The 16,517-nt window shown below is 43.8% G+C and overlaps 1 protein-coding gene across 6 annotated transcripts in view; it reads right to left on the reverse strand.

The window, feature by feature from the left end:
• fat3a (FAT atypical cadherin 3a) overlaps window positions 1-16,517 on the reverse strand; it is a 180,488-nt gene that overhangs the window by 23,657 nt on the left and 140,314 nt on the right. For all 6 annotated transcript variants that reach the window (XM_085379829.1, XM_085379830.1, XM_085379827.1 and 3 more), the window contains 2 exons: window positions 9,119-9,262; window positions 8,408-8,605 (listed from right to left, as the gene is read on the reverse strand). In XM_085379829.1, coding sequence (XP_085235955.1) covers window positions 8,408-8,605; window positions 9,119-9,262 — 342 coding nt within the window. The remainder of the gene's footprint in view (window positions 1-8,407; window positions 8,606-9,118; window positions 9,263-16,517) is intronic.

Genomic DNA, 16,517 nt, shown 5'->3' on the forward strand with positions numbered 1-16,517 from the left:
ATTACTTGAAAATAACTATTGCGTTACTTTAAATAAAATGTTTAACCCTCTGGGGTCCAGGGTATAATTGCCCATTTTTAACTGCTTTTGATTTTCCCTCTACATTTCACCTTTAAAAGCTTTGCCTTGTTTGGTATCATCCTTTTCAGCACGACCTAACGTGTCTGAATTTACAGTTATGTTTTCATTTTGACATGCTGTACTAACACAATTGATCTAAAATCAGACAAAAAACATAAAATCCGAGTAGAAAAAGTTATATATTTTTTTCTCATATTTTTATTGAGAGACTAGTGTACAGTGGTTTACAATGACAATACAATCTGTTCCCCTCACATATTTTTTAGTTTTTCTTACATGAACAGATACGATAACACACACACACACAGGCACACCCACACACACGCTTAAATAAACAAACAAAACAAAACCTAATAAGAAACCCAAAACAAACACAAACAACAAACCCCAAAACACACACACACAAAAAAAAGGGGGGGGGGGGGGGGGGGGGGGGGAAGAGATATGATATTAATCAGCTGGTAGAGCGTGTAATGACTTGCAATAGTCTACGAAGGGGCCCCAGATACGATAAAATTCTCTGTATTTGCCCTTCGCCACAAGGCCTATCTTTTGCAATTTAAGAAATGACATCACATCTCTAAACCAAAAAGAAACTGAAGGTGGCTTTGAAGATTTCCAAAGGAGTAAGATGCAACGTCTAGCCAAAAGTGATGTAAAGGCTAAAATTTTGAAGTGTGTAGGGTCGGTTAGACCAGTGTTGACTGGAAGCCCAAAAACAGCTAGAAAAGGGTCCATGCAGATTTGGGTCCCAAGAGCCTTGGAAAGAATAACTGAATACTGACTCCAGAAGCCATGGAGTCTTGGGCACAGAAAGAACATATGGCCTAGGTCACATGGGGTGGCATGACATCTCTCACACTGATCCATCACTTGTGGGTAAATCTCAGACAGACGAGACTTTGAATAGTAAACCCTGTACAACACCTTGAACTGGATAAGTTGTAACCTGGCACAGGACGTACTATAACGGACATTGGATACTGCCTTCTCCCATTGCTGATCCGAAAAAATTACTCCTAACTCCCGCTCCCAAGCCCCCCTAATTTTAGCAACTGAATGGACATTTAAATCCATAAGTTGTTTATATATTAAAGATATAATTGACTTCTTATTGGGTTTAAGGGATAAGAATTCCTCCCACGGTTGGACATTTGGAAGAAGAGGGTAGGAGGGGAAGAGAGCAGAAGTGCAATGCCGTGCCTGAAAATAACGGAATAGATTGGTAGCCGGAAGATTTGTTTCTGAACACAGGTCTAAAAAAGTTAAGAAAGTACCATCTTTATAGAGATCCTTAAACGTATTAATACCATGACGCTTCCACTGTACATAGGTACCATCAATGAGGCCAGGAGTAAACAGATGGTTCTGCGTGATGGGCATGTGTACTGACGCAGAGATGTACTTAAAATGACTCCTGAATTGTGACCAGACCCTTAGACTAGACTGTACCACGGGATTTTGGGTGAAATGAGAAGGCTTAAGTGGTAGTGGAGAGAACAATAAAGCTTCTAAGGATGAGGAAGTGCACGACAGGCGTTCCAGTTTGCACCACAGCAGTTCTTGAGATTCAAGCCAATGGGTCAATTTGTGAACATGAGAGGACCAATAGTAAAATAAAAAGTTAGGCAAGGCAAGACCACCATCAAATGTCAGTCTCTGTAATAATGATTTCCTCACCCTGGGGTGTTTCCCTCCCCACAAAAACGATGTAACTAGCTGGTCTAACTTTTTGAAAAAAGCTTTAGGTAAAAATATAGGAATACTCTGAAATAACAATCGAGGCAAAATGTTCATCTTTACAGCATTGATCCGACCAATTAGGGACAAAGGTAGCGATTTCCATCTCTGAAAATCCGATTGAATTTGAGTCATTAAAGGGGAGAAATTGGAAGAGTACAGAGAAGACAAAGTACGAGTCACGTTAACTCCCAAATACTTAAAGCCGGCAGGGCTAAGTCTAAAAGGAATGTCAGATTGTTTAAGTGTAAGACTCAAAGAATTTATGGGGAAACATTCACTTTTAAGAAGATTTATTTTGTAACCTGACAGAGAGCCGAACTTGTTTAATAGAGACACAATCGATGGTATGCTAGATAAGGGATCAGAAACATATAGAAGCAGGTCATCTGCATATAAAGACAATTTTACGTCAAGGCCTGACCGGGAAATACCACGAAAATGAGGAAGAGCCTTCAAAGCTATAGATAGGGGTTCAATTACAATAGCAAAAAGTAGGGGGGACAGGGGGCAACCCTGTCTCGTGCCGCGTGACAATGAGAAGTAGCCAGAGGAAACACCATTCGTATAGACACTGGCTTGGGGTGCCTTGTACAACAGTCGAATCCATGAAATGAATCTGTCCTTGAAACCAAATCTTTGCAAGACCGCAAAGAGAAAGCTCCACTCCACACGATCGAAAGCTTTCTCAGCATCAAGTGAGATAACTACTTCTGAATTAGTGGTCGAGTGTTGGGAAAGAATGACATTCAAAAGCGTGCGGACATTAAAGAACAGCTGGCGGCCTTTAATAAAGCCATTCTGTTCATCTGAAATAATAGTAGGAAGAACCTTTTCAAGGCGAATTGCTAAAATTTTAGCCAAGACTTTAACATCAACATTCAGCAGTGAAATAGGCCTATACGAGGTGCAAGACGTAGGATCCTTACCCTTCTTTAAGAGAACAGTAATTAGTGCTTGAGACAATGTAGGGGGCAATAGACCACGTTCAAAAGATTCATTATACACTGAAAGAAGTAGTGGGGCTAACTTGTCTACAAATGTTTTTAAAAATTCAACTGAAAACCCATCAGGTCCTGGTGCCTTACTATTGTGCATGGTCTTGATTGCATGCACAATTTCATCCAACCTAAAAGGGGCATCTAATTGTTCAGCTATAACAGGATCGACAGTGGGCATTATAAGACCGTTAAAAAAGGAATCCATCTCAGAGCCGTCAGCAGCAGATTCAGATTCATATAGGGAGGAATAATACGTCTTAAACACCTCGTTGACTTCCTTTGAATCAGAGACCAAGTTGCCTGCCGCATCTTTAATGTGAGAAATTAATCGAGAAGAGGCCTGACGTTTTAACTGATGGGCCAAAAGCCTTCTGGGCTTATCACCATGTTCATAATAAGTCGCACGCGCACGAAGTAAGAGACGTTCAGCATCTGCCGTAGAAAGTAAATCAAATTCGGTCTGCAAGTCAAGTCGTCTTTTATGCAAATCAGGAGTGGGACTGTCAACAACCTGTCTATCTATGTCACAAGTCAAGTCAAGTGGCTTTGTGGCTTTTAGTGGAATGGGCAGAGAAAGAAATTATTTGCCCACGCACATATGCCTTAAGAGATTCCCAAAGTAATGACCTCGTAACAGTATCGCTGTCGTTAAACACCATAAATTCATCAATTGCGGATTTGATAAAGGTAACAAACCCCTCATCCGAAAGCAACAAAGAGTTAAATCTCCAGGGTGAGGAAAAAGAGGACTGGGCTATGAGCTTGATGTCAACGGTAAGTGGTGCGTGATCGGAAATGACAATAGGATGATATGTAGATGACAGTACTTTTGGAATAAGGGAACCGTCCACAAAAAAATAATCAATCCGCGAAAAGGACTGATGTACCTGAGAAACGAAAGAGTACGCTCTGGTAGTAGGGTTAGAAAACCTCCAGGGATCTACAAAACCATTCTGAGACATAAACTCTGAAATAGACTTGGACATAGAGGATTGGGTCAGGGTCCGAGGATTCGAGCGATCTAAGGCAGGATCAATAACACAGTTTAAGTCACCACCCAATATCAAAAGATGAGTATCAAGGGAAGGGAGACTACTCAAAAGTGCATCTGTAAAACCTGGATTATCAAAATTTGGCGCATACACATTGACTAAGAGGACGGGTACATTGTACATGGTGCCTACAACAACCAAATATCTCCCGTTTTTGTCAGCTTTAATCTCAGAGGCTGTAAACTGTACCCTTCTGTTTATTAAGATCGCCACCCCCCTGGCTTTTGAATTAAACATTGAATGGAAAGTATGACCTACCTATGGGCACCTGAGCCTAAGATGATCCCGATTTCGCAAATGGGTCTCTTGCAAAAACATTACATCACTCTTTAAACGTTTAAGATGCGAGAATATTTTAGATCGTTTAATTGGGCTATTCATACCTTTGACATTCCAAGTTAAAAATCTAATACCACAATTGCCTAAGGACTGACCTGAAGTACTGGTCATTGCAGAAAGATAAAAGAGAAAATACTTATTTCTTCACCCCCAAAGAAAGAACAAGTGGGAAAAACACACTCACACAAACACACAAACGCAAACCCACAACAACAGAAGTACAGCTTCAGAATAAAAATAATAATAACACGTCAAACACACCCTCCCGCCTCCCCCCTGCACAGCAAAAGCCCCCATCCCCAAACGATGGAGACGGCAGTGCACGCTCCCACCCAGAGCAATCTAAACAAAAACGCTCCCGACTACGAAACGAACCGTGTCAAACCAAAGCTCCAACAGAGTCATTTCTCAATAGATTAAAAGGCACAAATAAAATAAAAATAACCCAATTATATTTTACTATTAGACAGGTAAAACAAAACAAGTGTTTGGCAGAGTAACAAACTTAGCTTACCACAATGATGTTTGGATTTGGATCATGCGCTATTTCAAACAAACAAACATTGTCCCGCTATATTTTTTATCGCGTGGTTATTGTCTTAATATATTCCTTGGCCTCATCTGGCGAGACGAAGTCGCGCTGCATTCCTTGATAAGTGATCCGCAGTCTTGCCGGATAGAGGATCCCAAATCGGACTCCCTGGATGCCGCAAAGCTGGCGACGGACCTCATTGAAAGCCGCACGGGCCCGCGCTGTCTTAGCGGTGTGGTCGGGGAACACAGAAATGGTCATATTATTTATCTGCACCCTCTGCAGCTCCCTGGCCTTCTGGAGAATCCTAGCACAGTCCGCGTAATAGTGCAGCTTCACAACCATAGCACGGGGGCGTTCACCGGTGTTAGGTTTGGGGGCCAAAGTTCGGTGGGCTCTGTCTACAAGCGGCTCCTTCCCAAGCTGAAATGCCTCCATCAACAGCACGGACACATCTGTAGCGGACAGGACGTTCTCCTCTGGCACACCAACAATGCGTATATTATTGCGGCGAGACCTGGACTCCAAATCCTCGCATTTATTCTCCAATTTGGCCAACTCCTTTGACATCGCATCCACTTTGGCTTGGAGGTGGACAATATCATCCGTGCATGTGGAGAGAGACTGTTCCATCTCCGTAACTGTGCTCCTGAGGCCAGCAAATTCCTGCCGCATGGTAGTTATATCTGAGGAAAGGTCCGTTTTTAGTTGCTGTATGTCGGACCTGATAGACGTGAGATTCTCCGCAAACGCTGCCGTCAGTTCCTTTTTAAACAGTGCTGAAATTTCTTCACGAAGTTCAGAGAGGAGTTCAGCCTTCGTGAATTTTTCCGTATCGACGAGCGGCGTGTCGGGTGACCCAGGCAGTGGCGAAGTTTTACCACGAGGCGGGGATGCAGTTTTAGCAGCAGGCCGCAAGTTCTGCTGAGAGGTGCTTGCGCTCTTATTAACCTTACGCGACATTGTAAACACAAAAAGCAAAAACAGTCTTGTCTCGGAACTATACAAAAAGAAAAAACCCGTCAAAATGTGCCTGGAAATGCTAGATAATAACTAGACTCTGCAGGAGCTACGCTCGGTGCGACCTACGCCATAGTCACCTAAACCGGAAGTCCCGAAAAAGTTATATTTTTACTGTAACAACAACAAACATGTTTAATGAACCATATTTCATAACTTTAAATGCAAATATAAATTGCCAATTTTAAAATCATATGCACACATTTTGCAAACAACAAAGCTATTTGCAGGCATTTACCTTTTACCCCTTTTTTAAATAACCACTTCAAACTATTTACATAACCATCAGCTGTTCTGCATTCAATAAGATGCCACACAAATTATTTCTGTCCACTATAAAGGAGAACATCACAGCCTGATACCTGCAGGTCTGACAGCAGCAGGTGTATCACTCCTATTCTCTACCTGGAGACAGCAGTCGCCTCAATGTTCTGACACACAACACAAAACTATCCACAACACTACACACTAACTACAAAAGACAACACATTAACTACACACTCCAAACATGCTAAATGTTACAAATTTCTCACATCTCAAAACTCGCACTCTCTCTTTTTCTGCTGTCTTTCTCTCTTTCTCTCTCTCTCTCTCTTTCTCGCCGTCACTCCTAAAACTTCCCCCTCTTCCTAAACAGCCAAATGTCATGTTGCCATATCAGGGCTCGCAAAATTTCAAAATCCCTGGTAGCCCTTCGAATAAAAAAGATAGCAATTTTTTGATTGATGTTTTGTTTGGTTCTAATGGGGGCCTTTCTTAAAATTACTGGTCCCAGTAACAAAGGCGCTTGTCGACTCTGAAATCGAGGGAAAACCAACAACACACCCGGCAGAACATTATGTTATTTACACGGGTGCATATAAGTGGTCCGCATGTGCGCATTCGCTGTCAAAATAAAAGACGCGCACCAGATAAGAAGTTGCAACGCAAGTTTGCGTCCATATAAAAGGCAGTGTTTTTGTCCGCTAGAGTGGGATTTTCATGGCACATTCTGCACCAAATCTCTGTGCATTCATCATTTGTTTGAAGCCAGCTCACCTCCTGCAACCACTTTTCCGAGAATACGCGCTTCTTTTGTGGTTCGGACTCCTTCTGACATTTCTTTGGAGGTGGAGGAACACCAAAGTAATTGCTTAAAGGAGCTTGCTTCTTCGACATCTTTAAGAGTTCTAAACAAATGTCTGTCCTCCTCCAGAAAATCCTATGTACGCAAATATGCGTTGCAACTTCTTATCTTGTGCACGTTTTTTATTTTGACAGCGAATGCGCACCTGCGGACCACTTACTGTATGTGCACCCCTGGTTATATAGCTCGTCATATTGCAGCCACAGAAATTCATTTGTCCATGAAACCATAAAGCTGCACTTTCTTTTTGCCTTATAGTCTGATTTGTCATAACTTTTCCGTTTTGTGGTAAGCTTTTCTTTGGCTGTCACTTCTTCACCCTGACCTGTCTTATTTGGCTCAGCAGAACTAAAATATATATCCTGCTGCTTTTACACACGCACTCACATAACGCTCAGCGATTCTCTGCACGATCAACCTCTCACATGTTTAAGCTTGCTGCGGGAGATTTCACTTGTCATGTTTGCATAGTAAGCTAACGATTAATAAGACGATGTCAGAGGAATTGGTGCACAAATTATCATCACTCACCAATCAGTGCTGTCACTCTCTATACACAGTTCGCGCGATTGCAAAGTGAAAGCAAAAAACAAGCACAAATTCAAACGCGATTTCAATATGTCACATATTGACAGTGGCTCACCGATGCCAATGATATAATTACCCAGCTACATTTCCGAAAGAATGCAAAAGCATTGACATATATTTTTCCTTCCTATGATAGCCCGACGGGCAGGGCAGAGATAGATTTTGGTAGCCCGACTGGAAAAATCGCTAGCCCCGGGACGTCGGGCTAGCGATTTTGTGAGCCCTGCATATCATTTTTGATTGGTCGGCATGGTGCATTTTTCCACCAAGACCAAAGGGCTTGCGCTGTCCTTAGACGTTAAACGTGACAAAATTATTCAGGAAAAAACGCTGTGTATATATTGTTTATCATGACTCTGGTTTTACGTGGCCTATCAATGCAATTTAAAAACTGGTATATATCACCTTGTTGCTTTGTCATCTTGAAGTAGTCATGTGATTGGCTTACCATGACTACTTTATTCTTCCTCAGTCAAACAGCAGCACTCATGCAATTGTTTTGTCCCCTTAGTTCCAGGTGTTGTGCCAAAAAGTGATTGTTGAGCAGACAGTGATTGCCATCTGCGGGAGCACTCGCAGCTGCTTAAATCTGTAGCGTACAGATTACTTACGTAGACAGCTACTTCCGTGCAACTGATATAAGGTGCGGTAAGCTGAACAGAGCTTCAACCGTCTGTTTGCTGAAAAATAGTAACGCGACCGCACCTTATTTTCTTCTTCGTAACGGTAACGGCGTTGTAACGATAGAAATTGTAATAGTTAGATTACTCATTACTGAAAAACGCGGTTTTTCAGTAATTACAGTAATTGTAACGCTGTTATTTCCATCACTGCTTAAAACTTAAAAATCTATCTTTTACAATAGTATGACAGTAGAGAAGAATGACTGAAAAAACTTTGTGTGGTGTAAACAACAATTTGACTCTACCTGTATCTGAATTACATATTCTGTTGCCAGGTCCCTTCTGAATACTTGATTGGCTACTAGTGTCCCATCTTTTTCCAATACAAACTCCCTCCCTTCATTTCCCAATAAGATACGGAAGTCGAAGGGTGGGCCATTTTGAGAGGAGTCCTCATCAATGACTGACAACTGCAGGATACTGGTACCAATTGGCTTGTTTTCCTGGTCAAGGGAAGCCAAGACGATGAATCATTATATGCATTTCACGTTCAGTCATAATTCCTAAACTGAATTTAAATCTTATTAAAATTAAAATTAAATGAAAAATACACATCTGAAAAAGAATCTACAGGAGTGTAATCAACATTCCGGCAGAATAAAACAAATGTATAGTCTTTTAATAGACTATTTCAGGTTCAAGGGTCATTCATAATGTCATTCTTCATGAGAAACATGACAAAATAAAATGAAGTAGGTATCTGTGCTCATAACAGTTATAAATAGAGATGAGAATTTTTTTTATATGCTTGGCCTGTGTTGCAATATCAGATTTCACAGCAACTGTAAGCTTTCCTTTTTTTCACTGACTAATTTTTAGAGATGCTGATATAGGGAAGGGGACAGGCGTACTTAAAGCACTGACTTAGGAATTTAAGTACTATAGTTCACCTGAATTATTACATGATATTGTTATATTTGGGTTCAACTGAAGATTGTGAGGATTATTAAGATTACCTGTATGACAGCAGAGAGGTTGGCCGGTGAAAAGGTGGGTGGATTATCATTGATGTCAGAAATGTCTATGTTTACCATCACAGTGGAGGACATGGCAGGGGTTCCACTATCCAAAGCTCTTATGGCAAGTGAGTAGCTGGGAACCTACAAGGAAAGAGACAACAGAAGATATCCAGACAAATCAGGAATGAAGCATTGGCGCCTAATGGTGAAGCCAGAAAATCTACTTTTGTAGCAGCACAGTGAAGTTTTCATTTTTCATTCAGCTAGTTTCAAATTCCCAAACATTTCAATGGAATTCAAATCTGGCCTTTTCTTCTTGACTATAAGTGTCTTTTCCTCTACTTTTTGAGCCATGCCTAGGTATAACTACATTCAGGCACATGAGCAGATTTGGACACATTTACAGATTTCACACCAAAAGAAAATCTATTATTCAACATTTTTTTTAATATGAATTTATTTATTTGTACTCGATCAGGAAATCACTCAACCCATTTTTGGCTGGACTTGAAGGTGCTCATTTTTATCCCCACTGCTTCATACTCAGCTAAAAACTGTTCCCGTGCAAGCTCGATGAAGCCAACAGAACACATCATCTACAAAAACCAATAATGAAATAAAAATAATGAAAAACAAAATTCCACTATAGAAGGTGTGACTATTGGATTGAGTAGATCCTGAACGTGTTCGTTCCACCACCTGACTAAATCCCCTGTCGAGGTCAGCACCGCTGTACACAGTGTGTTTAGAATACTGCTTCCCCCTTCTGAGTTGTCAGACGATTTGCTAGAACCGCTTTGAAGGCAACCAAGAGTCTCCAAACTCCTGCCACACCAGAGTTTTTCCATCAGCCACTAGCACAGCTGCACTCCCCTGAGTCTGCCAGTACCTGTCTGCTGCCTCTGAAGTCCCACAGGCCTGCTAAGACTCCTTCATGATTAGACTCCTTCAGGACTGGCGGCTCCCTTCATCTCCGGTATCCACCAGTGACTAAGCTGAGTGCAGCTGTGCTGGTTCTGGGATTAACACAATTAACCTTGCAGTAGCAGCCAGTTGAGCTGTGGAAAATGGTCATTAGCCTTGTCCATAGCCTCCTTCGGAGTGTAGTCAAAGCTCTGTTGGAGCCAATCGCCTCCTCACAGCGAAATAAATAGTATTGAGCAATCCTGTTATTTTTCCCCAATTTTATAGGCTCCAAACGGTTGTACGAATCAACAATTTCAGTTTCAATAAGAGATTACAGGATGGCCCCAACCTCAGCAACAGGACCACTCTCAGCATTGACCGAGTGCGTTTACTTTTGGAACGGTGCCTTCATTTCGCCCAGGCAGCTCTGAACCCCACATCCAGAACTTTTTGAAATTTGTTGAGAAGGTGAGAGATGTCATTATGGAGGCAGATGAAACCATAGTCTTATACAATGTTACATCTCTCTTCACTTGCATCCCAGTCACCAAAGCGTTGGAGGTAGCTCGTAAGAGATTACAGGATAACCCCAACCTCAGCAACAGGACCACTCTCAGAGCCAACCAAGTGTGTTTGAACTGTGTGTTTATTCCACCTATTTCACATACAAGGGTCAGTACTACAGGCAGAAACATGGGCGTGCCATGGGCTCCCCAGTTTCACCCATCGTGGTTAATTTGTACATGGAAGAAGTGGAAAAGAGGGCTTTGCTATCCTACCCTGGAACACCACCAAGTCATTGGTTCAGGTATGTGGATGACACCTGGGTGAAAATCAAATCTCATGATGTTCCAGAATTTACAGATCACATTAACTCGGTGGACCAACATATCAAATTCACCAGGGAGGATATGAAAAGTGGCAGGCTAGCCTTCTTAGACTGTGAGATTTCCATCAGTAATGGGGGACATCTAAAAGCTAATGTGTACCGGAAACTTACGCATATGGATCAGTATTTAAGGTTTGACTCTCATCATCCACTGGAGCATAAACTGGGTGTCATCAGGACGCTACAACACAGAGCGTAAACATAGTTATCCCAACTGGACTTTTGTCAAAGCTGGGAAGGCACCAAAAGAAAGCTCCAGCCGAGAAGGACAACCGCTGACTAAGCAAAAACCTGTAGTGATCCCGTATGTGTCGGAACAATTGCATTTTTTCTAAGCACCATGTCTCTGTGGCTTTTAAACCCCAAAACACGCTTCGCCAAAAATTGGTCCATCCCAAGGATCGGGTCCCTCGACACAAACAGAGTAACATAGTGTACACTGTTAAGTGCCAGGAGGATTGCCAGGATTTATACATAGGGGAAACCAAACAACCTCTGGCGAAGCGGATGGCACAACACAGAAGAGCTGCCTCGTCAGGCCAGGACTCTGCAGTAGGTCCTGACTCTCCCAGGACCTACAGGCCAGTGGAGTGGACACTCTTTCAATGATGAGGATGTATACATCCTGGACAGGGACGAACGCTGGTTTGAGAGCGGAGTCAAGGAGGCCATTTACATGAAAAGGGAAAGACCATCGCTGAATCGAGGAGGGGGCCTAAGGGTACATCTTTCACCATCTTACAATGCTGTGTTTGCAGCCATTCCCCAACTCTCTGTGAATGGTACTCGTAGCCATTGATCAGTGGTTGTTGATCAATGGTCATGAGAATTTGCATAATTATGATGAAGGTGACCTCCCAGCCCATTGTTCCTTCAGTGGGCTGGTTTCAGTCATTATGCAAATGTACTATTTATAACACTGGGGAAACCTGCAGTCAGCTGAGACTGAAGAAGTCACTTGGATGAGTGACGAAACGTTTCTCCCACTGAAAACGCTACGTCCAGATGAACAGAATCAACTTTTGGAGACTTTCTTAAGTGTCTGCAACTGTGACTGTTACAAGATCCTGTTCAGGGAGGTAGCTGTGCTCTGTTCTTAGAGCCACTAGCCTTTATCCTATATTCTTCCAGTATTGCTCTGTCTCCAGCCTTGAGGTTCTTCTCATATTGTTGTCCTACCACAGAGTACACCTTGGATGGTTCAGTAGTGTACAGCTGATTTATTCCCTTGCCTTCTATCTCTCTGGTATACCTATTCAAGTGGCTGCCCAATGCTGTGAGTGTTTGCTTGGCAGTGTCCAAGGCCTCAGGTATAGAAAGCTTGCTGTACATCTTAGGTATGACTTTCTTCATCACAGCTTTCTGCAGCTCCGATTATTGATTAACTTCCTTCCATACTGCTTTGATCTTTGCCACTAGTACTCCATGGGTGTACTGCTTCTTCTGGCTGATCATTTTATAGCCAAGCATCTCACGATCACTGCTGCCGTAGTGTCGTAGTGTTGGTTTTCGATGATCGTCACAACAGGGATTGTAAGTAATGCTGCATTCATGTCTTCTACTAGAACTTCAAAGGGTACTTCATGTTGGGGGCAGGAATAGCTCAGTAGGTAGCGTGGTCGCCTCATAGTCGGAAGGTCAGAGGTTCAAATCCACTGAACGGCTACCCTGAGGTACCCCTGAGTAGGGTATCATCCTTACACACTGCTCCCCGGGCACCTGATTAGTGGCTGCCCACTGCTTCACTGAATAAATGGGTTAAATGCAGAGAGAGTAATTTCCCCACAGGGATCAATAAAGTATACATTATTATTATGTTGTCTTGGAAAACGGCCACGGAGGTTCCAGGTTCAACTCCCAGGCTGTAGGAGATTTAGGGTAGGTGAATGACCTGAACCAGTTTTTCAGCAGGTTTGACCAGACACTCATCCCTCCTCCAGCCCAATCACTTCTTCTGCAAATGCCCTATTTTTGACCAGTGCCTGCTTTTCTTCCATGACTGCACACCTCTCAGTCCTCAGCTTCAAAATACTCACAGCTCCCCTACCACTATCCTTTCAACACTTCATGTAAGGAACAAGCTGGAGAAGACCAAATGGTAAATGGCCTGTATTTGTATAGCGCTTTTCTAGTCCCTAAGGACCCCAAAGCGCTTTACACAACCAGTCATCCACCCATTCACACACACATTCACACACTGGTGATGGCAAGCTACATTGTAGCCACAGCCACCCTGGGGTGCACTGACAGAGGCGAGGCTGCCAGACACAGGCGCCATCGGGCCTATAGGCAACGGATGAAGTGTCTTGCCCAAGGACACAACGACCGAGACTGTCCAAGCCAGGGCTCGAACCGGCCTTCCGATTACAAGGTGAACTCCCAACTCTTGAGCCACGATCGCCCTAATCAAGATGCGAAATGCTGCAGGTCCGAATCACATCAGCCCCAGGCTCCTGAGGTACTGCATAGACCAACTGTGTGGCATCATGGGATACATTTTCAACATTAGCCTGAAGCTAGGGTAAGTACCACGGGTGTGAAAGACCTGTGTGGTACAGCCTAGCATCGGGGTGGATGATGCCATCATCTATCTCCTGCACTGAGCTTTGACCCACCTGGAGAAGACTGGAAGCACTGTGAGGACACCATCCAGCATGGACTTCTGAGGGACATACTGGGGCTGTCAGGAGCAGACCACTTACTGTCCCAGTTGATACTGGACTCACTGGCTGCCCACAGTATGTGAGGACACAGGGCTGTATCTCTGACAGCCTGGTCTGCAGTACGGGGTGCCCTGCAAAGAACTGTGCTAGCATGATTCCTGTTCACTCTCTACACTCCAGACTTCTCCATCAACCGTCTAGGCTGCCATCTAAAAAAGTTCCCTGAGGACTCATCACAGATGAGTCAAGCAGTGTACAGACAGTGGATTCAGGATTTTGTGGACAGGTGCCGGCGGAACCATCTCCTGATCAATGCGAGGAAAATCAAGGAGCTAGTAGTAAATTTCCACAGGGGCAGACCCTGATGCCCCCTTGAATCAGTGTAGGTTGTAGGAGACGAAAGAAGTTACTGTTGGAGCATTTCAATGATCACAAAAAAGACAGGAAAAACTAGAGGCTGCATGTAGAAGGACATATCCATAGACTTTTAACTGTACATTGCAGCAAGAAGTAAGATTCAATTATTTAATTTCAATTATATATACATTGGGGCAAAAAAGTATTTAGTCAGCCACCAATTGTGCAAGTTCCCCCACTTAAAATGATGACAGAGGTCAGTAATTTGCACCAGAGGTACACTTCAACTGTGAGAGACAGAATGTGAAAAAAAAATCCATGAATTCACATGGTAGGATTTGTAAAGAATTTATTCGTAAATTAGGGTGGAAAATAAGTATTTGGTCACCTCAAACAAGGAAACTCTCTGGCTCTCACAGACCTGTAACGTCTTCTGTAAGAAGCTTTTCTGTCCCCCACTCGTTACCTGTATGAATGGCATCTGTTTGAACTCATCATCTGTATAAAAGACACCTGTCCACAGCCTCAAACAGTCAGACTCCAAACTCCGCCATGGCCAAGACCAAAGAGCTTTCGAAGGACACCAGGAAAAGTATTGTAGACCTGCACCAGACTGGGAAGAGTGAATCTACAATAGGCAAGCAGCTTGGTGTGAAAAAATCAATTGTGGGACCAATCATCAGAAAATGGAAGACATACAAGACCACTGATAATCTCCCTCGATCTGGGGCTCCACGCAAGATCTCATCCCGTGGGGTCAAAATGATCATGAGAACGGTGAGCAAAGATCCCAGAACCACACGGGGGGACCTGGTGAATGACCTGCAGAGAGCTGGGACCAAAGTAACAAAGGTCACCATCAGTAACACACTACAACGGCAGGGAATCAAATCCCGCAGTGCCAGACGTGTTCCGCTGCTGAAGCCAGTGCATGTCCAGGCCCGTCTGAAGTTTGCCAGAGAGCACATGGATGATAAGGCAGAGGATTGGGAGAATGTCATGTGGTCAGATGAAACCAAAGTAGAACTTTTTGGTATAAACTCAACTCGTCGTGTTTGGAGGAAGAAGAATACTGAGTTGCATCCCAAGAACACCATACCTACTGTGAAGCATGGGGGTGGAAACATCATGCTATGGGGCTGTTTTTCTGCCAAGGGAACAGGACGACTGATCCGTGTTAAGGACAGAATGAATGGGGCCATGTATCGTGAGATTTTGAGCCAAAACCTCCTTCCATCAGTGAGAACTTTGAAGATGAAACGAGGCTGGGTCTTCCAACATGACAATGATCCAAAACACACCGCCCGGGCAACAAAGGAGTGGCTCCGTAAGAAGCATTTGAAAGTCCTGGAGTGGCCTAGCCAGTCTCCAGACCTCAACCCCATAGAAAATCTGTGGCGGGAGTTGAAAGTCCGTGTTGCTTTTTTTTTTTTTTTTTTTTTTTTTTTTTAATAAATAGGACAGGGGGAATGAATGAGAGAAAGAGGGGGAGAGAAAGAAAGAAAACCAAAGGGGAGAAGAGACGGTGAGAAGGGGGGGGAAGAGAGAAAAAAAAAAAAAAGAACTCCTGGGTCACCTGTATGGAGAAAAAAAACAAAAAAAAACAAACAAAAAAAACAAACAGAGGAGACAGCAAACAACAAAGAGCAACATAATAATAGAGAAAACAAAGCACCATCACAATAAACTAGCTAGTCATAGATATCAATATTTACTAAATAATAAACGATATTGTGCAGCACGCAAGATAGACAGCGCACAGTGTGCTTGAGGCAGCAGCCAAGAAAGCTTTAGTCCGCGTCTGTGAATACCCATGTGTGCATACCTGTGTGGATCAGCATGCTTGCATTCCAAAGGTTTCTCCATGTAATGATCTGCTAGGGAGTGTGGGGGGGCCACAGCCCCGTCCTCCAGGGTGTGAAGCGGGTATGGAGGAGATCAAAACTCCAGACATCCAGAGGCCCCCAGAACACAAGAGACCATGGAAGACCAACAGAGGGGCAGCCGCGCCACTGTTCCAGTAAGAGCTGAGGAGAGTCCCAGATGAGGGCTCGCCCAGCAGCCGCGGAGCAGAAGTCAGGGGGAGTTGCAGTGACGCGCCCGTGAGCTCCGCCGGCCCCCAGCTGTGCCTGAGTGACCGAGCCCCAGGCCGAGAGGCCGGGGGCACCCCACCTCCAAAGGGGCCCGAGCGAGCCCCAGGCCCCAGGCCCCGACAAGCGGCCGCCAAGGAGTGAGCCGGTGTGTACCCGGACGCCCACCCCCAGACACAAAGAACCACCAACACACCGACACCTGAGGGAGTCCGCCACCGGCAGGGGAAGTGGTGGTGGGTGGAGATAGGCCTCCAAACCTTGGAGGGCCTGAGGTGTCCCCAAAAAAAAAAAAAAAAAAAAAAAAAAAAAAAAAAAAAGACAAAGGATGAACTGAAGCTCTGCCATCACGTAATGTCGCATACTGCTGTTTCTGATGTCATTTAGAAGAAAAAAAAAAAAAAAAAAAAAAAGAAAGTCCGTGTTGCTCGGCGACAGCCCCAAAACATCACTGCTCTCGAGAAGATCTGCATGGAGGAATGGGCCAAAAT

The sequence above is a fragment of the Rhamphochromis longiceps genome, linkage group LG14, assembly GCF_057381845.1.
Source record: "Rhamphochromis longiceps isolate RC_006_pf linkage group LG14, R_longiceps_female_GT1.1, whole genome shotgun sequence".
NCBI classification, from domain to species: Eukaryota; Metazoa; Chordata; class Actinopteri; order Cichliformes; family Cichlidae; genus Rhamphochromis; species Rhamphochromis longiceps.